General features: G+C 42.3%; 1 protein-coding gene across 3 annotated transcripts in view; it reads right to left on the minus strand.

Moving 5' to 3' along the window:
• The window catches only part of TNNT3 (troponin T3, fast skeletal type), a 50,107-nt gene extending 25,152 nt beyond the window's left edge, over positions 1-24,955 (minus strand). Inside the window, exons 1-5 of one of the 3 annotated variants that reach the window (XM_029582199.1) lie at positions 24,805-24,955; positions 6,285-6,319; positions 5,804-5,817; positions 3,464-3,481; positions 1,792-1,806 (exon numbers count right to left, since the gene is read on the minus strand). In XM_029582199.1, the coding sequence (XP_029438059.1) occupies positions 1,792-1,806; positions 3,464-3,481; positions 5,804-5,817; positions 6,285-6,304 (67 nt within the window). In that variant the 5' untranslated portion in view covers positions 6,305-6,319; positions 24,805-24,955. The remainder of the gene's footprint in view (positions 1-1,791; positions 1,807-3,463; positions 3,482-5,803; positions 5,818-6,284; positions 6,320-24,804) is intronic. The other 2 variants (XM_029582200.1, XM_029582201.1) reach the window with 2 other exon arrangements.
• Between the last annotated feature and the right edge of the window lie 439 nt (positions 24,956-25,394).

Genomic DNA, 25,394 nt, shown 5'->3' on the forward strand with positions numbered 1-25,394 from the left:
GCAGACTGGATGGGCCGTTTGGTCTTCTTCTGCCGTCATTCTTCAGCCAGTGGGGAGAGAGGGTTTGGACTCTGTGCAGACACTGTTTTTGCTTTTTTAAATCATTTTTGGAGGGGCTTTCCCTGTCCCAACAAAGGATACCCTGTCCATCTGGGAGTCTCATTATCTCCAAGCCCTAGAGAGTGAGTGCCTCTCAGTCCCAGTGATAGAAATCCCTGCATAGGTTGAGGAAAAAGACAGAAATTCTGGCTAAAGACAGCAGATAAAAAGTACCCTCAGGCGCCAGCCTATGCGGGCTGTTTGAAAATTATTTTCAGAGTCGTCAGGCATGATATATCAAGATCGTGTGTGATGTGAAATGGCCTCATGTAATAGCAGAGGGAACATCATTATGGTCCAGTCACACTGGTACTAAAACAATGTTATAGCAGTAAAAGAATACAAGTATGCAAGAAAGACATTTATCAATAATCTCAGACTTTATATTATGACCTTATTTGTGAACTATTCATTAAATAAAGAAGAATAAATTATTAGACCAACATAATAATCTTAAGTAAAACTTCTTGACCTCCACTAAGCTTCCTTCATTAAATCAGCTTCATACCATATACACTGCAAATTTGTGTCTACTGTCAGTCTGTTTGAACTGTATTTTAGTTTTGATGTCAGTGCTTTGGGACTGGGGAAAGTGACCATTAGCATCTCGCCTCCCTCACTCAGGCTGGACTGCTGTGAGCAGGGGGAAAGAGAAGGGGCTGGGTTAGCGAGTCACAGGGCACACATTCTTTGTGGACTTCTTCAGGTTGTCATGGTGCAAGGCACGACTGAAAGCAAGAACAAAACCAACAACAACAAAACATTCACATTATTTGAATCCTGAGAAGGAAATCAAGAAGCCATTTGGAGAAAAAGGACTACAAATGTTAATCAAGAAAGGAAATAAATAAATAAATAAATAAAAATATAAATATATACAGGTACATATAGATATATATGTGTTATACACACACAGGTTAGGAGATGTGATAGAAGTATGTACATCTAGTAGTGCCATAGAAACGATAAGTAGTAGTAAGAAATAAAATACTCCATGTGATGTGACAGTACAGTATTATACACATTAAAGACTAAATATCACATAAACAGACCTATGGAGGGATCAGATGGTAGAGACTCACCAAAGACAGTTGTCAATTCTTAAAGCTGAAGAAGGGATGTGATGTGATCCAGCTTCTGGAAGAAGACTAGATACCAGTGCTGGCTGTTTGATATGCCTGACTGCCAATGCATTGTGGTACCTGTAGTATAGAATGCAAATGGAAGAAGCAGAACCACAAATCCCACAATGCACTGGGATGAAGGTTCAAGATCCAAGATTGGCCTACAGTCTCCCTCTAGAAGAAGAGTCACCTTATTGCCCTATAATGGAATGGTATTTCATGTTTTGGGTTTTGCATGGCGTTTTACACCCTTCATTTATGTCGTCATCACATGCAACCTGCTCCTTATTCATGGAACTGAGTTTGGGAGTTCCCATTTTATTAATCTCGTCAGAAGGTTAACATCAAAGTTCTCTTGTGATGTCAATTCTCAGTGCCTCTGATACCCAGAGTTCTTCCCTTATGTCAGAATACATTGATCTGAGTTTATCCATCAAGAGAACAAGCCAACTTGTCCTGGGTAGCTCAGAACCATTCATTTGTTGTGTTCATATTCTCTCTTTTTATCCAGCAAGCCATAACAATCTCCAACCCCAAAAAGGCATAATTTAAAAGTCATGAAACGTACCTTCTTCATGAACTTCTGTCGGTGGAAAGCATCATGGAAGGTGGTGATGGGGAAGGCAAGAAACAAGTGAGACAAGATACAATTTTTAAATCTTACATAAATTCATGCTGGGGGTGGGGAGGCAGGGCAAAGACAGGTGAGACAGTTTAAACAACATTAATAGCATTAAAAGAACCAAATATACAATCCCACAGCCTCAAACCAATTTCTGACTTCAGGAAAGTAGGGAAGGACACAACATGCAGATTGGGAGAGACTGACAGAGGGGAGTAGACACTCTCAAGTCAGAATATTGCCTTATTTCCAAATCCACGCATGAGAAAGCCCAGGGGGGAAGGAAAGGAGAGTCTGCGATTGTTACATAGGGTAGAGAAGGGGGAGAAAAAGATGATCTGTCCTTATCGATGGGAGAGAGAAGCAATCATCTGCCATTATTAATAACAGTACTAGTACACGGGGAGAGAGCGGGGCTCACTTGTTATTATCACCACAAAGGAGAGAAACGCAATCCTTTGTTATTATTATTTAGTACATGGGGAGAAAGAAGGAACCATCTGTCATTTTTCATTATCACACAGGGAAAGAAAAGAACTTTCTGTTACTGTTATGACAGGGAAAGAAAAGGTGTGCTGTCTTGTTGTTATTGTCACGCAGTTGCAGAGAACTATGGGGAAATATTATCAGACACAGAAAGGAGAGAACACACAGGGAGAAGGGAAGAATTCTTCCGAGTGCAGAATTCCTCTGTTATCCCACAGGAGAGGAGAAGGAATGCCTTACTATTGGTATCACAGGGGAGAAAGGGAAGGACTCGACTCGTTTTCATTGCATTTACCACACAAGGAAGAGAGGAGAAAGCTCCTCCTGATTGAGGGCTCACTCAAGTGGAGAAAAAGTGTTGGCGTTATCACACAGGAACAGAGGAAGAGGGATGCATTCAGGAAAAGGATTCCTGGTGTCGCCAGTGTCTTCACCCTTAACATTCTCTCTGCACATTTGACAAGCCACACACGACAGGGACAGGTGACATCTCTTGCCTTCTAGAGTGGATGTCACGTCAATGGCACCTCGTTTCCAATAAGTGAAGTAAGTGACATCATTTCAACAAGGTCAGCCTTGATAGGTTAGTTCAGACCTGCTTTCTTTAAACCTCTCCCAATAGGATCTTGTGCTTTTTCCTGATTAGCCTAACGCTGCTAGTCCCAAGGGTTGCAGGATGGTGACCTCACTACCACTGAGCCAGTGCTGGTTTCTCAAAGTTAAGCCCATTGCCTCCAGGGTACATGAAGCTCTGCATTTCCCTTCAGGAAACATGAAACAACAAGCCCTATAATGGGCTGGGCCTTGAATGATGTCAATAAGCCTGTCGGAGCTCAGCTGAGGGACTGGCAACGCTACTTGACATCTGTGTGAACAACCTCTTCTATTTTTAGCAGGCAAGCACAATAAGAATCTTCCATTTAAATTCCAGTAGGAAAGAAATCCATTGAAAACCTCAAATTTAGAAAATCTCCATGTGGAAGGCCCTGAGCTGATCCAGACTTCCATTTCAGCAGTGGCTAAAGTAACTTGTCAAACCTTCATAGATCAGTGAAGGGTGAGTCACAGGAGGAGGAGGAGATGGTAAGAGAGCAGGGGCAAGGAGAGGGGCACCAGGTGCTGGGTTCTTTACCTTCCTCTTCATATTCTTCTACAGTTCAAAACGAGCACAAAGAGAACAAAAAATAAAAAGCAGCGAGATAAACAAACAGCACAAGGTGATGCTCTAGCACAAGAGACAGTAACATGGGGAGCAAAGGTGCTCCATTTTAACAAGATCTTGCCTGGGAAGCATCAGAAGTTCACAGGGAAAGCACTAGTGCCCAATATCTTTTAAGTTCTTGGAATTAAATTCTTGTCGCTTAGATGTTGTCCCAGACACGTAGGAGGGGCCCTGTTCAGAACAGCAGCACAAATGGCCTGTGTGGAATGGCTTTTATGACATCACGACTAATGCGGCCCAATCAGATCCAGCATGAGCACGAGGTCATGTGCCAACCCTGTTCTGAAGAGGGCGGCTCCTGGGTAAGTCAAGGGAATTTGCAGGGCCTGAGTTTTTAAGAATTTCAGGAACAATATCAGAGTTCCATTTTGAAACAGGCACAGGATGGACATTTCTACTTGCCATGTGAACTCTGGGAACATTGCACATTACAGAGCTGGTCCTGTTTTCCAGAGATTATCTCCTGCTCTGCGTCTTGTTGATGGATCTTTGAAAAACAGGGTCCTTAGTGTGAGGCACTTTTAAATAGTTCTTCCTTAATAAACATGTATGTTCACATCCATCCTGTAATGAAAGTTGTTCTGTGGCTCCCTGGCCTGCATTGATCTTTTTAGATCAAAATATTTGTTTCACTGTACTCAGGGAAAATGGAATCTATTGCAATGTAAGCCATGTGTTCTATAGAAGAGAAACCAAGGACTTTTCTGCATTCTGTTTCCTGTTATTCATGTAGTGTAAGAAGGTACACATGGCATGTTTGTGCTTGAGATGTACATAGACTACAGCGAGGGCAGAGCTAAAGCTTCTAGAGATGCCATAAGCTTCCCACAGTGCAACACTGGTAAAGCACAGTGCCGCACAGTGCAAGGGACACAGCCTCCATGTATCAAAGGAGCATGACAAGAGACAAAGTTGTACAAATACCATCCAAATATGGCAAGGGACTAGTCTGAGATGTAAGAAGAATCCTCTGTACTGTGCATACCGTAACTGGTCACTATTTATCTGCTACATATGTAGTGTACATCCCAGGCACTGTATACTTGGGCTCCCCAAAATGTCTGTTCACACAAACAAGGTTCCTTCTCATTTTTGACAACAGTGCTCAGGACCTGCTGGCCAGTTGGGTTTTCAGGATATCCGCAATGAGTATATGTGAGATATATTTGCATGCAGTAGAGGCAGTGCATGCAAATATAACTTACTTATGTTCATTGCGGATATCCTGAAAACCTGACTGGCTGGTGGCATCCAAGGACTGGACATGAAACACACTGCTCTGTGCTGTCTACATATTAAGTTTCCTGATTTTTCCAATAAACCTTATATACTAGATATACAGTGAGCAACTTACTTTTTTCTGCATACCCACCACACTGCGTCTATGTGTGCAGGAACAACCTTATTCCCTGTGCATTTTCTGAACTATGTATGCAGTCATCACCTTTTCTAGTTACTGTGTAACCTCTCTGCTCTGTGTACATTGATCCTCTTTAAGCATTCTAGTGTATACAATGTATATATCCTGCCAACTCCTGTGCACACCATACTTGTGTGCCAGTTTTGTTCTTCAAAAAAATGATGATAAAATGTCTCAGTAGGGAACTCAACTCTTGAAGTAGTTTAGTGAACATTTCACAAAGCAGATTCTAATGCCAAAATAAAGGAAAAAATAAAAGGGGAGTCGATACTGAACAAAATAAGTAAGAGAGAGCAAGAGTTTTAATATGCTATTAAATACGGCCACTGGTATTCAGTAAATAAAGGAATTATTTCATTTTCTCCACTGTACATTTGTACCTCAATTTCTCTCCCCTCAAATATAGATCATATATATATACTTTTTTTTGTTTTTTGATTCTATATATATATTTCTACATATTTTATGATGAATAATAAATAAATGATGATGGATAAATGATAAACAGAAAGCACTACTGAGTACTGGAAATGAGAACTGAGAAGGTAGCAATAGCTGAAGAACTAGAAGAGAAAGTGAAGAAGCTTTTACTGTGTACCACCAGCAGATGGCAGCAAATTTAAATTTAAAAAAACCATCAGTGGAGAAAGTAGCTGTATTGCCTCTTTAAAAAAAATAAGCAGTGAAAAAAAGGCCCACTTGAGATTTAACAACCCCCCCCCCAAAAAATAAAAAGATAAGTTGAAACAGAAAAGAGCTGCAAAAAAAAGCAATGGTGATTATTTTGACAGACAAAGCCCCATGAGAGTATAGAAATGTTTCAGACTTACCCTCTACATGCTCACTGCAGGAAAGAGAAAGAAAAAAAGAGGAGAGACTGTTTAGTGACTGCATGCTACTCTGTTACTTTGCAATTTTATCAACAGATGAGATCAAAATATCAGGGCAATGCATCAGGAAAAAACTTTTGTTCCATTTCAGTTCTGTTTGTTTCGTTTTCTATTGAATTCATTTAGCTTCATTTTCATTTGTCTTTTTAGTGCATGCTAAAATGACAAAAACGAACCAAAGTTTTGTTACTTCCTGTGCCATTTTGGATGGGAAACAACATGAAACAAAAACAACTTTTGTCGTTATTTAAAAAAAAAAAACAGCCCTAGAGAAAAATCCACCAATTTTCATGCCCCCAAATGCTTATTACCATTACAGGATTCAGGAAAGACAATTATCACACTGGGCGCCAGATGTCACCTGTATCAGGGCATTCCCAAAAGTGGATTTTTAAATCAATAAGACCTGAATTATACTTACACTTCCTCTGTGTCAGACATTGTGGCTGTGGATGGCTGATGGATGGAAGAGAAGAGAAAGAAAAGAATAAATGATTTAAGACAAAAATTGCAATACATGATGATTTCAAGCCGAAAATAATGAGGAACATTAACCAAGCAAATCCTGGATCTAAGGAGGGAAGAGACCGAGAGGGGGAAGTTTACATAAAGGCAGAAATGTGCAGAAAAGAAGCAGTATGCAGAGGTATGAAGATAAAGACCCTGGGCCTGGCGTCCAAGACTTTCCTCCCATTCTGTGTCAATGGGATAAAATGCTTAGTAAATCAGGCCTGAAGGGGGAAAAAGTTGGTAAGAGAGAGAAAGAAAAGTGAGGGAACAGGAAAGGAAACGTATCAGATGGCAGAGGTGGGCTCAGTACATTATCCATGCATTAAGTACGTACTGTTTCTATTGGAAAGAGACATCAGGCTGTGACATCAGTCATCTGTTTTTATACCGCCTCTGAGGAAGTTATTTTTATGTGGTTTATTTCAAAGGGGCGAGAAGAGCCTGCTGCTTGAGCTCATCCCAATTTAGAGAAAGGGCTCCACATTCCAATCCCCTCTTAACGAAACTCAAGGGCTGACTTTTCACGCCGGCTGCATTACCCGGGCGAAATGTGAGAGCGGGCCTGAAGGAGCTGGAGACCTGGTTTACATCCAGAAGGAACAACTGTGGGGGCTCAGATCCCTGCAGTGCTTCTATTTCAGGCTGGCTCCAGCTTCAGCGTCAGCCATGCCCTCTAAGGACTCCAGAAGAGCCCCCTTATAGGCATCGCTGTGTGGCAGCTTTAAAAAGGACCAAGAAAATCCCAAAGGATAAAAGCAGATGCACAAGTAAAGTCTTAAACCTTCAACAGGATCATCTGTCCTGTTTGGCCTGTCCCTCCCTATTCCTGGTGCTTTTGGTCCTTCTGCATTATAAATGCTGACAAGCAGGCCAATGCAATATAGTGCGCCCAGCATTACACACGGCTTAACCCTTGGGTTGGACGCGCTAGAATAATTCCCAATGCAATAATGGGATTAGCGTGTCCAAAACGCACGTCCAAACAGGCGCATAGCTAATAGCGCTCATCACATATAAATGCATAGAGATGAGACTATTGGTACCCCCAATGCAGAAAATCGCTGCTTGGCTAATGCACCCTTTCTAACGCAGCAAATGTAACGCCAGCCCGGAGCTGACATTAAGTCTTGCTGTGAGTCAAGAGTGCATTAGTGATTGTTTAAAAATCAAGCAACCCTCACCAGGGAAATAGAGAGGCTGCAGCTTAGCGCACAGAAGAGGAGACCAGCCCCTAAATTTCAAGGTTGAGAGAAAGGATAATGCCGACGGCTGGGGCAGGAAGTCGAGCCACAGTCCCTGAGCCAAATGCCGCCTGCTGCTGCTTTGAGGACCGGAGTAGCATGAGAAGCAGCCTCCCGGGGGTGAGGTGCTGACAGGGGTCTCGGGGCTGTAGTGGGGAAAGTGAATAAATTAACATTAGGTGTCAGGCACTTAATGTATTCACTCCTTCACTGACTGTCAATTGGTCCATTCACTGTCACATGTCAGTGAAATGACCAATCCCCTTTCAGAAGGCCGTCTTGACAAGTGTCAGTGAAAAGGATCAATTGGGTAACAGCTCTGCCGGGGGTGAGGTGGGAGCTCTGGCCAGATTGTTGTGGGCACCCAGCCACTTCTCCTGGGAGCTCGATGCAGAGCGCTAGGGATGCACAAATTATCCATTGTGCGTCCCTTTTAGCATGGCAGCTCATTCGGGTATTGCACCCAGGGAAGGAGGATGCGCGCGCGTTGAAAAACCGTGAGCCCAGTTTGGACTCACATTTTTTTTTTGCGCTTTATATTGCATCAGCCTGAAGATGTTTAAATTGCCCCAGTGGCAAGTGCATACAATTCAGATTTTTTTTTTCAAGGCATAAGATGCTCTGTCTATGCTAATATCCTGGCTCAACAAACAAGTTGTAGGCGTTACCTTGTTACTGGATTAACTTAATACATGAAAGTAACATAACAAATGTCGGCAGAAAAATCCCAAGTAGTCCATCCACCTCTGACCAGCTTTCAAGAGCTGCTGCTGAGCTGTCGCTCGGTTTTTCTCTGTGATGCTTTTGGTTTGTTTCAGCGATGTCGCATCCTTCGTCGCGTTTTTTTTGCACCGAATCATTGTAATGCACTTTTCATACCATTTCTTTTGGAAAGAGAGGCTGAACTATGACACCGGTCATCTCCTTTAATACAGGAAGTTTATTTTTACGTGGTCTTTCGGAGGGCGAGAAGAGTTTGGTTTCCCCATCACCCAGTGCCTGGGTTGACCCCAATTTAGAGAAAAGACCCCCACATTCCAAGCTCCTCTTTAAAGAACCTCAAGAAGGGACTTTTTTGTGCCTGCATTACCCAAGTGAAATGCACACTAGAGAGGGTGGACTGACATCAGTGATCCAAAGCAAAAAAAAAAAATGCGAAGAAGGCTGCTACATCGGTGAAACAAGGACAAGATTCAATCATCAGAGCCAGAAAATGTTACAGGGAAAAAAAAAAGAATTGCAGCTCAACAGCTGAACACTTCTCAAAGGAAGATCACAACCAGGGCACTTAAAGGGAATTTCAGCACTATATAAATAAAACATTAGAAATTAAGATGGTCAAACACGTTGCAACAAACACAAAGGACTTCATCACATTGGCTTCCTAACCCATTCTCAGTTAAAGGCCCTTTGAAGTGTAAAGCTTTATTGTCAAGCCCCTCTTGTCAAGTCCCTTTCCGTCCCCCTTTCCTGAACTCAGCTATGACGACATACGCAGGCAGCCTAGGGCCTGGGTGACTAAACCCCGTGTAACTGTGCTGTTTCTTCGCAGACCTGATAAACAGAAAGTTATTCGAAAGATGTACTAAGTCAGTCCAATCATCAGCTCTCGTCTGCAACCGGTTTGTTGACCCTTAATTCTACATGGCCAAGTGAACTAGCATGGCACCCACAGCTCTTTGCTCTAATGTCCTTTGAAAATCAGCTCCCTGGCTCCTAATATTTGCATGGTAGAGCCTGGGTTTGCAGCTTAAGTTGGAGATAAAAGACTCTCCCTGCCTCTGAAGTAACCCCAGTGAGTCTCCCTCTCCAGACAGTCACCTCAGTTGGGACACCTACAGCTAGATCATTTCACTTTTTCTGACACTACTGCTTTATGCTGAATGTCTTCCTGTTTGAATTTGTTTTCCCGAAAAGGAAGTCAGATTTTTGAACTGCTGGTGATAATTGCTTAAATTCCTTCCACCCTACCGCTCACCCTTCCAGTCCATGAGCAGCTTTTCTTCTAAAGACAGGTTCATGGGCAAAGACTTTTGGCTAATTCACTAATTCCTTAACAGCTTTACGCAACGAACTACCCGCTGTCCCTCGTTTAATTAATCCCACATACATCCCACCTGGTCTAATGCCTTCCTACTGTTTTATTTATTTATCTCACGCCTTTTCATTGTAGCTCAAGGCGAGTTCCATTACAAGCCTCTTTTATAGCACAAATCTGGCCTGGGCGTCAGTTATTCATGGCAACTGGGGAAAAGCCTTTCAAATTTACCTGCTTTTTAAGCAGGCTCCAATATTCAGCGCTACTTAGTCAAGTTCAGACTCTGCTGGCTAAGTGGCGCCATTTGACTATTTGGGTACGATCTGCAGCTGCCACTTAGCCAGCTAAAATGTTATCTTCCTAAGTGAAAGGTGGGACAGGGCGGGGTGGGGACACTTTTCTGGCTAACGTAGCCAGATAAATACCAATATGACCCAGCTTAGTTAGCCAAAGAATTCTAGGACTATTATTCAGCTGTCCTAAGATGGCACTGGCCGTCCATTGCTCCTACCATGTGACAGGGGCCGACCAATGGCACCGGTAGCTCCTGTCACATGGTAAGGACAAAGGGCCACCAGCGCCATTTTGATTCCTGGCAGGCCCGACGGCCCAAGAGCGGAAGATGGCTCCTGGGACCCCCGCTGGACCACCAGGGCTTTCAGTAAGTCTTGGGGGGGTATTGGGATGGGGGGTTATAATTAAGTAAATTTGAAGGGTTGGGGTGGGTTTGGGTTTTGTTTTTTTTAATAAATGTGCCCCTCCCCTCCCGCGCTAACTCGAAAAATGATTTTTCCCCGAAATTTTGGGGAAAGCCCGATCGTTTTTCAGGTCCACCGACCTATGCTGAATTGGACAATTTCGCTGAAATTTTCCAATTCGGCAAAAACAATTGCATATCTGTAAATAATAATAAAAATAAAAATAAGCACTTAATTCTAAAGGAAATAACCATTTATAGTGCATCCCAAGACCCCATAACAAAGAAATTGAAGGGGAGGAAAAGAAAACCCAAAACCTTTCTGCTGTAGAGAATCACCCAAGCATTACATAAACTCTAAAGCCCATACAGCCACCATGGCCTCATAAGCAGGAGGAGCTTTTAACTTTAAACAACAAAATCACCTCAGAAATCCAAATATACACCAGAGTTGGGAGTACTGGGTCAGTTCTCTAAAAGTAGGAACATAAGAAGTCCAAGCAGGTCACATCAACTGTCCATGGAGCCCAGCACCCTGTCTCTAACAATGGCCAAGCCGGGTCACGAGTACTTGGCAGGTCAAATGGTTGCAGTCCGTTTATTGTTACTCCCAGAAACGGGCTAAGGCAATTCCCTAGTCTGCCTGACTAATAATTGTTAATGGATCTGTCCTCACAAACCTATCCAAAATCTCTTTTAAATCAAGCTATGCCATTAACCTTAACAATATCTTCTGACCACAGCTTGCACAGCTTAATTATGCATTGCCTGAAAAAAAAACCCCCCAATACTTTCTTACATTCGTTCTAAATCCGAACAAATTGGAAGGGGAAATAACTGTTAGCTATCAATTGGTTACACACCACTCATGAGTTTATAAACCTACATCCTATCCCCTGTCAGTCATCTGCTCTCCAAGCTGAAGAGCCCTAACCTCTTTGGCCTTTCTTCATTGGGGAATTGTTCCATCCCCTTTATCATTTTGGTCTCCCTTCTCTGCATCTTTTCTAGTTCTGCTATTTCATTTTTGAGATGCGGTGACCAGAAATGCACACAATACTCAAGATGAGGTCGCACCATGGAGCATTACAGAGGCATTATGAAATTCTCTGTTTTATTTTCTATTTTTTTTCCAAATAATGTCTACATTTATTTGCTTTTTTGGCTACTGCTGCACACTGAGCTGAGGATTTCAATCTATTGTTCACGATGACTCCAAGATCCTGTTTGTGTGGTGACGCCTAGTATGGACCCCATTGCATATCTCTAGTTAAAATTATTGTTCTCTACATGCATCACTTTGTATTCATCCACATTGAATTTCATCTGCCATTTCATACAATTAGTTAAAATAGCTGGAGGGAGACAATAGCTTTAGAAGCCTAATGAATACTTAGAAATGCAGTTTCCAGGTTTGCTAACCTCACTGCGATCTTAGCAACTTTGAAAGCCTCTGCTTTAAAACATTCATTAGACCAAAAAGACATCATCTCTTCTCAGTTGCTTTGTTGGTTTTCAAAGAACAAAGGTGAATGATTTTAGCTGCCAACTGAATTATTATTAATCTGCAGCTTGAAGTTGAGGAGAAACTGGAAGGCACAGAGAGGTCTTGTCTTACTTTAGAACTTAGACTGTTCAAGTATCCTTGACACCCTCCAAAGCACTAACATAACTTGGGTTAGGATTTTCAAGCAGGTATCTGCCAGGTGCTCTACCTTTCTCCAATGAAGATTACGCTCTCCAAGGACACTTGTACTGCTGTCCTGTTCAGGCCCAACCATACAACGGGATTAATTCAATATCTAATATATATCAATAGATACAGACTTAATCCTATTGGCTTTTTGAGATCATACGTGCTTGCCAGGCACTTAGCATAGCCTGAAATTTCTATTTGGATCATTCTCTCTAAACACTTTGTTTAGTTTCTGTTCTCATATAGCACTTCCAGTGAGTCACAAATGTAAAGTTAAAGTTGTGAAGCAATTCATAGCTAAAAGTAATTGATGCATTGATTTTGATCTGCATTCCAAACTGAATCCTTAATGTTTCTTTTCCAGCTTCAAATCTTGGGCCCAAATCTGGGGTATGTGTTAGAAGTTAATAGATAAAAAAAAAAGTTTCTACTTTTGGACACTAAACGGAGACTGCTTTTTACCCAGACTGTTTTTGTATATGCAGTTTAAGGCAATAACAACTCTCAGGCTCTGGAAGGTGTCATGATCAACAGCTATGGAGTCAGAGCTCATCTTGATATCTGATTCATGATTAGGTAGGTATTTATACCTCTATATGAGGCCCACATAGTTACTTGACGTGAGGTTTAGTTAGGAGTGTAGAGGTTAGGGGCCACTTTGACATTAAGAGTGAGACATATGAACAGAACAGTGCTCTCTTGTGAAGATTTGATGACCTTCGGAGTGAGGAAACTCACCCAAAGATGAGATTTGTGCAATGTTCTCTCAACCTAGCTTGATGGACTCTCTACCTGGGTAACATCAAGTTAGGTTGAGAGAACACTGCACAAATCTCATCTTTGGGTGAGTTTCCTTACTCCGAAGGTCATCAAATCTTCACAAGAGAGCACTGTGCTGTTCGTACGTCTCACTCAATGTCAAAGTGGCCCCTAACCCCTACACTCCTACCTAAACCTCACCTCGAGTAACTATGTGGGCCTCATACAGAGGTATAAATACCTACCTAGTATGAGGGCATTATGGATTCTCTCTCCCCCCCCCCCCCCCCCCAGTGGTTATAGGTAGGAATTGTGCACTTTGCAATAAATAAGCTATTACTATAAAACATGCCCCTCTTCCTATCACATGCAATAGTTTGATGAATCTAGGCCTATATTCCTAATAATTCAATCACCAACTATGATGGCTGACCTAACCCTTCTCTCCTGGGCACAAGTGCTAGGGGACTCATCCTCAGTGCAAAAGGATAACGCATCACATCACTACAGGATCACAATTGAAACTTGTAAAACCGTTTACAATGGTGAAACCGAATGACAGCATATAAAACTCAATAAATAAATATTACAACCCAAGGTGATGCTCTCTGACCTTGCTCCTCCAAGGCATCACAGGGGTTGCCAGGACTGGAGATGGGGCTTGGCTACTATGTCCCTAAAGGTCTTCTCTGACACACAAAAGAACTATCTACCTTTTCTTTCTTTTAATCAGGCACACACTTAAAATTATCTGCTTCATTTTTTTGAAGGGGTTAATAAATATGTGGATAAAGGTGAACCGGTAGATGTAGTGTATTTGGATTTTCAGAAGGCGTTTGACAAAGTCCCTCATGAGAGGCTTCTACGAAAACTAAAAAGTCATGGGATAGGAGGCGATGTCCTTCGTGGATTACAAACTGGTTAAAAGACAGGAAAAAGAGTAGTAGGACTAAATGGTCAATTTTCTCAGTGGAAAAGGGTAAACAGTGGAGTGCCTCAGGGATCTGTACTTGGACCGGTGCTTTTCAATATATATATCAATGATCTGGAAAGGAACACGACGAGTGAGGTTATCAAATTTGCAGATGATACAAAATTATTCAGAGTAGTTAAATCACAAGCAGACTGTGATACATTACAGGAGGACCTTGCAAGACTGGAAGATTGGGCATCCAAATGGCAGATGAAATTTAATGTGGACAAGTGCAAGGTGTTGCATATAGGGAAAAATAACCCTAGCTGTAGTTACACGATGTTAGGTTCCATATTAGGAGCTACCACCCAAGAAAGAGATCTAGGCGTCATAGTAGATAATACATTGAAATCGTCAGCTCAGTGTGCTGCAGCAGTCAAAAAAGCAAATAAAATGTTAGGAATTATTAGGAAGGGAATGGTTAATAAAACGGAAAATGTCATAATGCCTCTATATCGCTCCATGGTGAGACCACACCTTGAATACTGTGTACAATTCTGGTCGCCGTATCTCAAAAAAGATATAGTTGCAATGGAGAAGGTACAGAGAAGGGCAACCAAAATGATAAAGGGGATGGAACAGCTCCCCTATGAGGAAAGGCTGAAGAGGTTAGGGCTGTTCAGCTTGGAGAAGAGACGGCTGAGGGGGGATATCATAGAGGTCTTTAAGATCATGAGAGGTCTTGAACGAGTAGATGTGACTCGGTTATTTACACTTTCGAATAATAGAAGGACTAGGGGGCATTCCATGAAGTTAGCAAGTAGCACATTTAAGACTAATCGGAGAAAATTCTTTTTCACTCAACGCACAATAAATCTCTGGAATTTGTTGCCAGAGGATGTGGTAGTGCAGTTAGTGTAGCTGGGTTCAAAAAAGGTTTGGATAAGTTCTTGGAAGAGAAGTCCATTAACTGCTATTAATCAAGTTTACTTAGGGAATAGTCACTGCTATTAATTGCATCAGTAGCATGGGATCTTCTAGGTGTTTGGGTAATTGCCAGGTTCTTGTGGCCTGGTTTGGCCTCTGTTGGAAACAGGATGCTGGGCTTGATGGACCCTTGGTCTGACCCAGCATGGCAATTTCTTATGTTCTTATGTTCTTATCTGCCTTTCCTTTAATTAAGCATACAAACTAAAGATTAATTTACCGCCAATGTCACCTCTCCCCCAAACTTTAAGTCCTAAAATTACCCAGCAATGCCATACTCACTGATTAAGCCCATTCATGCAGTGAAGGTAAAGATTTCTAAAGGAAAGAAACACAAAGTGGAAAAGTCACAGTTACTGATATTTAAGCTTAACCTAGTTGGACCAAAAAAGTCTAGCAAACTGTTACCCCACTGTATTTTATTTATTTATTTACTTATTTATGTGGCTACCCTTATATCTCCACTATCCAATTTTTATCCCTAGCTAAGCCTAGGCTAAGATTTTAGGAGGAGAGAGCAGTTTGCAGACTACCCCTGCAGGCACCTCCACAGAGACTTGTCCAGATTGGTCAGCAGTTCCCATAAGCTGGAGAGCTGTGACTTTTTTTTGTTAAGAGTTCAAGGAAGTTGGAGATTGTACTGAATGGTCTCCATTTGTTTAGGCCCCACAGCCTGATACAGGGAAAGAAGCACTTGGATTTCTTTTGTGATTTGAAGTTTTCTTGAAAGGAGGTGTGGTTTTGGTCCCTAATTTAGCCCCTCCCCCAACCTGATACAAGGAAAGGGATAAGGTGCTGTGTTTTCCTGCCACTCAGCTAAGGAGGGACAACAGTGACCTGACAGAGAAGAGGAAAGAGTTTTGCAGAGAGTTTTGTTCTTGTGTTTTTGGAAGGAATTCTTTTGCCACCAGTTCGCTCACTGAGCAGGAAGAGATATTTTGAAGTTTGAACATTTTTGGAGGGGGACCTTCTACTACCAGTAGTCCAAGTAGACAATGAGAGAAAAAGAGCGAGAGAAGGAGATCAGAGTTCCCCACTGGGAGCCACTTTCTAACATTTTGAAGGTTGGGTCTTACCTAGTGTTTCCACCTAAGGGCCACTGACTCAGCTGTTAGAACTGAGGAAAGAGACACCTTTGGACTGTTTATTTTTGTAAGAAGATAAATTGGAGAATTTAGTTGTGAATTGGACTTTAAAAGGTAGATTTTAAGACCCGTACGCTGGCGTCCACGTGCGCATGGTTGCTGGTGCGCACGGTTGCTGGTGCGCACACATGGATGCATCAATTTTACAATATGCGCTCGTAAACGCGCATTATAAAATCAGCTGCCCGCATACACATGCGCGCACGATTTTACATTAATGTGCACATGAGCGCGTGAATCCAGTTTCAATCATGTAAGGGGGGATTTTAGTAGGTATGCGCAGCGACGCAATAGGCCCAGTTCACCCCTGTAAAGGAGCAAACCTCCTAAACTGCCTACCTAACCTGCCTCCCTTTAACCCTACCCTCCTCAACCCCTAAAATCCCGCTAGCTACCCTAGTTTTTTTTGTTTTCATACTTACCCGCGGTCCGTAGCAGCACCAAGTATGCAGGTCCGTTGTTCCCGGCACGCGCTTCAAGGGGACTGTGCCTTAATGGCGCTGCCCTGGCCCACCCATGCCCTGCCGAGACCCCGCCCCTTTTTCCTTTAGCCCTTCCAATTCGCATATTGGGAGATATGTGCTTGGCTGCAGGGCTCCGAAAATCCATGCGGCGCACGCATGGCCTAGCCACATGCATATCTCCCTGATTCTGCACGTGTAGGTCTTTGAAAATTCTGCCATAAGTATTTTTAGTCACAGTAAATTTTTGTTGACCACCCAGCCAGAGTGTCCATGTCTTCATTCCGAGTCAGAGGTGCACTAAAGCAAGGACAACCCAAGCGTAAGTACTGGGGAGAAAGAAAATTTGAAGGGATTGAGAAACTGTGTGTTGGGGCCTACTCCTGTGAGCCTAGGGCCCTGGAGGTTACGTCCTCCTCCCTGCCAGATAGAACCCTGGCACCCTGGGACCTACAGTGGACTGAGCACGCAGTGTGAGAAAAGAGAAAGGCAAAGAGTGGGAAGAAACGTGGCCCCGGAGACAACTTTGTGCCCCTGCATTCCGGGAGGTCTCTGAAGAGGGGGCTACATTTATTTTATTTATTTAGTTCTCAACTTTTGTCAGTGGTATGAAGGCAAGTTACATTCAGGTACCTTTGGTAAGTCGATGTGAGGGAGCATGCCAAGCACACAGCAGGCAAACCCATTGTCACTCCCTGAGGAAGGGAGAGAGTGGCCTAAACAGATTGCTTGCAGCTTCTGAAACAGCCCTTACCAGGACTGGTTTTGGGAGGCTATATGGAAAGAGGGGGGGGGGCTTCCATAAAAATATAAGAATTGCCATACTGGGTTAGATCGAGGGTCCATCAAGCCCAGAATCTTGTTTCCAAATGTGGCTAATCTAGGTCACAGGTACCTGGTAGGATCCCAAACAGTAGATAGATCCCATGCTGCTAACGCCCATGGATAAGTAGGGGTTTTCTCCAAGTCTACCTGGTTAATAACAGTGTATTGACTTCTCCTCCAGAAATGTGTCCAACCCCAGCTACATTAACTGCCTTTACCACATCTTCCAGCAATGAATTCCACAGCTTAATCGTGCATTGAGTAAAAAAGAATTTTCTCCAATTTGTTTCAAATATGCTACTTAATAATTTAAGAGGGTCCCCTAGTCTTTGTATTTTTTGAAAGAGTAAATAACTGATTCATATTTACCTGTTCTATTCCACTCATGATTTTATAGACCTCTCTCATATCCCCCCTCACACGTCTCTTCTCCAAGCTGAACAGTCCTAACCTCTTTAGCCTTTCCTCATAGGGGAGCTGTTCCATCCCCTTTATCATTTTGCTGTCCTTCTCTGTACCTTTTCTGACAAGCACCTTTAGCTTGCCTCCGAGCTATGGTCCCTAAACTTCCAGGGCAACTCCAAAGGCCAGTTAATCTGTTAGAGATGGTAAAACTGTAGACAAATGTCAAGTTAGCAATGCCCCAAGAAGATCAACTTCAAGAAAACTCAGAGACTCCCTATGAGGCTTCAGAGGAAAGGAGGCCAGATCCCTTCAAAACTAAGCTAAGATTCAAAATTGAATAGACCTTCCACAGTAGAAGACTTGCCTTCTTGACTTCCTGGATGAAAGTATCCCATCTGAAACAGTAGCAAGAAAGCTTCCATGATTGTATCCCTTGCAGCAAGCCAGAGCTAGTCTCTGCTCTCTGAAAGACATTTATGTTTTTAAAGATATCCTGTTCAATGTGTAATTGAATATTTGTATTATTGTATGTTATCCACTTAGAACAGCTAATTGAATGAGGTAGGCTATAAGTTTGAATAAATAAATTCCCCAGATTCACCATTTCATCAGGGGGTCCTCTCCTGAGGCACACCACACCAGCTAGCCATGCTCTATTTCAGGTATTTGTAATCTTTCCTCATCATGAAATTATCCAGAGCATGGATAGATGAGTCAGTTAAGACTAAATTACGCCTACCAACATTTCCATGGCTAACAAATGTTTGACTTGTTCTGAAAGTAACAGCCTTTTTTTTGGATGATGCTCTGACTCAATCCACCCCCTCTGGCTTAACTTATATTATGTTCTTTGAGTGTATTCAGGAAGTTTTATGATGTTTCTAGGTGGATTAATAAGTTGGGTTTTACCTGTTAATGTACAGTTAAGTCTTACAATTACTTGCTAGCAACCTGTGAATACTCAGGAGTGCAGCAGGGTTCTCTAGAGGCCCTGATATCTTTTATGAGACTAACATCAGAATTATCCAAATATGGGCTGGCCTAATGGTTGAATGGCAGTGCTGCTGGTTGCCATGCAGAGGATCTGGATTTGACTTCTGGGCCCGGCTTCTGCTCACCAGGCTAGCCAGGGCCAGGGATGCTGTGCTAGTAGCATTCACAGATGCTGGGAAGGATGGAGTCTCAGCCATTGCTCAACAACAACACCTACCCGTCAGACTTAGGATGCATACATACAAGGTTCCAAAAGGAACCCTGGCCTGTGGCCCCTGGTCAAGGACTGCCACTGCAATGGCTGGGCTGGGTATGAGGTTACAACATATGGGGAAAAATCCCAGCCAGTTGTGAATAAAGGCTGGTTCCAGTTGAGATACATTCCCAAAGTAGTAAATAATAAATTGCCCAATAAAATATAAAGAAAGAATTTTCCAAACGATGAGTCTATACCCAAACTTCCAAGACCACCTGAGTCTCTACACCAGAATACAGAAGCTCATATACAAAATTGCCTTGGGATAACTTTAAGGAGAATCCAATCAAAGGTGTCACTGGACCGCTCTGGTGGTTCAGTGGCACCGCTATGTGGAGACCTGGGTTGGACTCCAGGCTCATCTGGTCTTCTGCTTCCCAGCTCAGCTGGGGCTGGGGATGCCACGGAACCGGCGTTCACAGCCTCTGAAAGACAAAATTCCACTTATTCTGCAATGACCAGATTTGATTGCAGGACCTTGGAAGGAACCCTGGGGCCAAGGACAGTTGTTGTCATGACTGGGCTGGGAGGGGGGAAATCCCCGGGCAGACACAAATGAAGACTCAGGGTGCTACATCCCAACTCTGGTTGTGATTGAACTGGAAGCCCATAGGAGCAAGGAAAATGACAGGTCAAAAAAAACTTAAAAGGTTCCACCTAGAAATAATGGAGCCTATCATCTAGGATGTGTTAATTTGTGGATAGGTGTGGATGTGAGGAAGACCACTCCTATCTGAGGCCTCATGTTCTGAAAATGTGATGTGGCTAAGACACCAAACACAAAACCTATTAAAGAGCCACACACATGAGCAGACATAGCAATCCCATAATACTTCTTTTCCTTTGGAACAGGACGGCTACTACTGCTCTGCACTACAGGAGTACAGTGGGTGCAGTATTGAACCAAAGCATCCACTAAAGCCCATCTCTTCTGGTACTGAGGTGAAGCAGTCACACTCAACTTGCCCATTTCTCTTTGAAGTTTGCCATCTTTATACAAGTTGCCTATGACCAATGTGGTTCCATTAGTTTTAATAGGTGTTTTTCTCTTTAACATGTCCATTTTGTTCATCAGTGTGTTAAAAGACCTAAGTTGGAATTCTGCTCTTCTCATAATGCCTTATAGAAAGTCACTTGACCTCTTCTGATTAACCTATTTCTACCAATCTCACTGTAACTAAGAAAGTCACTTAACCTCTTAAGCCTATCTCTCTCTCATCATTTTTACTTTACATTTTCCACAAAATCTTTCCTTCTCTTAGCAAAACTATTTTCCATTCACAAGTCATTGTACATCCAGTGACCGTAAATTGAATTACAATCCTCTATGACGAGTGATAATAAACCAAAGAAGAAAGAAATCTTCAGGTTCCCTTTGGTTTAAGCTTTGGCCCAGTTGGTTTCCAGAGGATGAGAAAAATAAGAAAGGTTCATCCTCCACAAATATTTTACATTCTTACTTGATTTTTCTTTCAAATACAGAAGCAGAAAATTAATATTTGTTTTAAACCACTAGAATAATATTGCAATGTGTCTTACTGACCAAGGAGCTTTTTTCATTTGGTGCAGAGCAGAAAAAAAAATCTTTAGCAAGTGGGACCAATACTGGCTATATGCAAACTATATTCAAATATGCCATAGGTGCCATTTCTTGGGATTGCTCTGGCATGATGACTGAGAGTGGCACAACTCCGCCACTGATGACTGTTAAAACTGGTGCTCTCTGGGTGCCATTATTAATGTGCCAGCACCACTGTCACTGCTGCTCACTAAATATTGTCCCTCTCCTCTTGGGGTAATCTCAGAAACAACATGTAACCGTGTGAATCCAGACTACAGGACAGGACAGCCTCAGTTTTGCAGCCAGAGAACGGAGAAGGTGATCCTATGGGGCAAAACAAAATATTCTTTTCCTCCATAATATGGGAATTGGCTTGGACCCTCCTGGGCACTGTTGGAGGCATGCATTCTGCCCACTTCTCCCTAAAAAACTCTTCCAAGGACTCTGAGGGCAATCCAGAAGACCTGCTGACTGCTCCTCCCTTAAGAGGAAAATGACTTTTACATTAATGTCTTTTCTTCTGAGTATCTAACGCTATAACTCCACTCAGAACCTTTCAGTATAGGCAATCCAACCTTAGGGTTAAGTCATGCTTTCACCAGTAATGAAAGAACAGTAAAAAAAAAAAAAAAAGCTCAGCTTTCATATAGATATAGATGCATTAATTTTTTTTTAATTTTTATCATACTTAAGTATTAAATTAAAGAATTACAGTATATCACATGTATGGATAGTCCAGAAAGGTAATTACAATACACATTACATATAGCACATAGTATTTGATTCATGTAACTGAACAATTTCGGCACCTACCAGTTAAATTACAATCTATTTCAAATTTTTTCATGTGCCTATTTGTAAACCGTTGTGATGGTATATTACTGAACGACGGTATAGAAAAGTTTTTAAATAAATAAATAAAATAATGAGATGGGAAGCTCTATGGTCCTGCAAACATTCTACAAATTATCAAAAGGAGCATTAATCATGCATAACATTGTAGGCAGAACATTTACTAGAAAGCACTCCATATGTCGATATATCAAAAAAACTAGAAACCCATGGATACATACATATCTTATATGTACACATCTATACGTCTTAATAATGACCCACATACACACATCTAGACATTTAGTCGCATTAATCATATCCCAAAACAGCCCCTCCCCCACACGCACATTAAGTCATGGCTGCCAACAAACTCCATTTTGGTTAGGACAAGCGGATCCGGTCCTGGTTTTACACTACACTTGTGCATATACATAGTGGCATAGTACGCGATGGCAGATAAGGACCAATTGGCCCACCCAGTCTGCCCACATTGCTATGTAGGATATCGCTGCTTATCCAGTCAGTTTCTGTTGACTTCCTCTTTGCTTCTCACCATCCTGGGCAGATGAACATAGAAGTTCCCATACTTAATCCAACACCCAGCAACCCCCACTCAAATTTTATTTATTTATTTATTTATGTCCAGAACGAGTTACCACTAAGATTTATAATCACCTAAACAGCAATCAAAAGTAGTGAGGCTATTGCCCAAATATCTACTGTAGCTGCCTAAGTCCCATGACTTTGGGGGATGGCGCGAGGCCACCAACCTGCCAGCCTTGATCTGGTTGTTTCTGGTGTTATACGGTCTGTGAATTACAACTTGGCTGCCCTGTGACATGTGATGTTGATAGGTTGGATTTCCTTTATCTGCTCATGCTTTTTTCTTATCATCTTGCTAGGTGAAGCTCAGCCACCACCAGCCTTCTAGCATTGACCCATTTGGTTTCTGAGGAGTTTTAGTCTGTTGGTACCAACCCAGCTACCCCATGGCCTGCGACTGATCTTGACAGCTAGGGGCCTAATTCAGGGAGCTGTAGAAAGTAGCCTTTGAAGACATTTATTAATAATAACTAGTCAAAGAGGGTTAATCTAAATGTCTAACATGATTGGGAGAAGAACTGAGAGATCAGGAAATATTAAAAGCAGAAGATCTATAAAGAAAGTGACCCTGATTTATAACATATAAAGGTTCCCTGAGGAAGCCTGTATTCACAGGCGAAACGAGTGAACTCGTCGGAGCAGAGGATTTAAATAGATGTTAAATGTATATGGAGCGGGTAGACTGATGTTAACAGGGGTATTTTTGAATATATGTTAATTAATGTCATGATGTTTACAATGTACATGTTTTGGGATTTTATTGAATGATTGGATGTATGCAGTATGAATGAGATATTAGTTATGTCTAGATATTAGATTTTAGGATGCACATATGTTTCACATAAGCCAGCATGTTGTATAAAGTTAATACATTTAATAAATTTATTTAATTATTGGGCTTTGGATTTTGGCCTACTTACCTCTGGCATAGTTGTATGTTTAACTGTTGCTAACACCATAACCTATAATCCGTCCTCCCAAGTATAAATTTGTGTGGATTAGCTGCATGTGCTTTTATTCCAGGAAACAGAAATCATTTTAAAGTACATTAAGTAATCACACACATACTATTGCAGGGTGCATACATGCATGCATGGGGTATGATGGACTATTTAACTACCAATTTGTTTTGTTTAAACCACAATTGCTAATTCTTCCTCCTTAAAGAGACTCTTCCTCTGGTCAGCTATGTTACCTTATCTCTCTTGCTTCAATCCTAAAAAGATTCCTTTCCTTCCATGTATTCTAACGAGAACCCTCTGTCTTTCTCCTAATTCACTCTGAAGAGTTTTCAAAGGCTGGCGTGCTTGAAACAAAGACTGAAGCATCCCCTTTTGTAACCTAACAAACGGAGCGGCAAGAAGAATCTAATCTGCCTGGTGCACAGTCAGAGAGAACCATGGGGAGAGCCTGAAACATCTTTATGAGCTCCTTGCTCCAGGCGGAAGACGCTCTCAGACAACCTTTCAGCATTTAATCAAACCCCTCATGCCCCTTTTTCTCTGGCTGGTGTGTGCCCTAACAGCTGGGAATGTGCCCCTTCAGGCAACTAGGAGATCAAATTCTCCCCCATCCCCTTCCCCCTCAGGCACTCTCTGAAAATAATCCTCCGAGCTATTCATTTCCTTTCCTTATCTGGATACCTCTTCCCATACTGGGTTGCTAGGGGAGGAGTGGAGAAAGGGCAGGATGAAGACCAGGGAGGAGGGAAAGGTGGCAGAATTAGAAAACTAGTCTATGAGTTAGGAAATTGATCCTGACAGGCGGGGCCTGACTCAGGACATGAGGAGCTTTTTAGAACGTTATTCTTTGAAGACATTGAGTCATATCTGATCGGAGCAGGTCAATCCAAAAGTCTAAAAGTTGCTAACAGTGTAACTCTTCTCAAGTAGAAGACTTTATGGGTTAGGTGCATGTGGTTTTTGTTATTCCAGGAAATAAAACTCATTTTACAGGGTGGATTAATCAGGCTTGGAAGCACCTGTATACTGCATTTTCTATACTGCTCCCTCAGATTAATAGTGCTTGGGCAGCACTGCAGAAATTCTCTTTTCTGAAAGGAGTATGGAAAATGTATCAATTTAATACATTTTATCAGAAAGTTGGGCACTCTGCTTCCATTCCCTTCCATCCTAGATATGGATGGAACACCATCCATGCCTTTCCCTTCCAAACCTTCCTGAATGTGGGGGCAGTGTGGTCACAGCAGTCTCCCGAAAAGCAGCATTATCAGAGATTTCCAAAGAATAAAGCTAATTCACTGAATATCTTATGGACGCATCTCTTCTCTTTGCTTGGCGTAGGTCTTGGGTCACAAACCATCACAAGCCTTGCTTCCTCCTGTGCACCAGTTCCCCAGGCTGTGCATGCACCCACACAAACCCTCAGCAATTACTCTCAACACTCAAAAAGCCCTTTATCCAGTCCTCGGCCAATTTTCCTCAGAGCTTTGATGCTGTCAGTGAAAGACAAGATTTGTCTAAGATTCTTAAGTTTCTCATTTTCAGTTCACAATGTACATGAGCACAAAACTGAAATACTTGCATTTTTTCCATAAACAGACTATACTGCTCTCCATTGTACAAAGTCGGACCTGTAAATCTATATTTTCATGTCACTGCTTTATGCATTCACTCAAGTGGTTCTTAGAATGATAACATCAATCAAAAACTATAGTATATTACACCACAGAACTAGATTAGATTACTAATGGTTTATCAGTTGTTCTCTCTCTGGTATCTCTCCAGTCCTTGGCCAGTGAAGCTACTGGCTGTTTTCCCATAAGGACCTCAAGATTTATTTTATCCTGGACAATGCCAGTTGTTGATAGCCATTCTCAAATCTGGCTGGATATTCATGCTTATCATGGCCCTTGATGGGGGGGGGGAGGGGGGAAGATAAAGAGAGAGAGAGGAGAACTATGTCAATCCTTCTAAGAGTAGGCCCAATTCCTCCCCTGCACCAGAGGTCTCTCGCCCTTAGACCCAGGATCTGACTTCCCTCTTCCACCTCCTTACCTGAGAATCAAAAGCAGAGAGAAGCAGTGAGCTCCCCGGATGACTGAGACCAGGCTGGAGGGTCTGCAAACTTCTCAAGGCGATTAAGAACTCCTGTTATAGTGACATTTGATCTTCCAAGGAAACCCATTGGCCAGTAGGATCTACAGATAGGGCAGGGGAGGAATAAGGAGAAAGGGAGGGGTGCGGGGGCGAGTGAGGAGGACATACCAAGTATAGGAGCAGCTGAAGGAGAGACGCACAGATTACGTGGAGCTGAGGCCCCACAGGTTTGGAGAAAGACCAGCAGGCTCAAGTTAGGTCTATTTATAACCCAACGGGGCTAGCCCAATTTTAAAGAGACGGAAGGAAACGGAATAATTTCAGGTTCTGCAGGATACAGACGTAAAACCTAGTTAGCAGCAAAAATACTTCTGTAGTTCTAAAACAAAACTCAGTATTTACTCAGTGACATTCACGTTTGCTCATTTACAGCAGGGACAGCTAGGTCCTGAATACATTCCTTCACCTCTCTAACTAGGGATAGCAGGGAATTCTGGGCAAAGCTTTTGTCTCTTCTCTTCTCTACCATAAATCAACCACTTCGCTTC

This window comes from Rhinatrema bivittatum, chromosome 17, assembly GCF_901001135.1.
Source record: "Rhinatrema bivittatum chromosome 17, aRhiBiv1.1, whole genome shotgun sequence".
In the NCBI taxonomy this organism is placed as follows: domain Eukaryota; kingdom Metazoa; phylum Chordata; class Amphibia; order Gymnophiona; family Rhinatrematidae; genus Rhinatrema; species Rhinatrema bivittatum.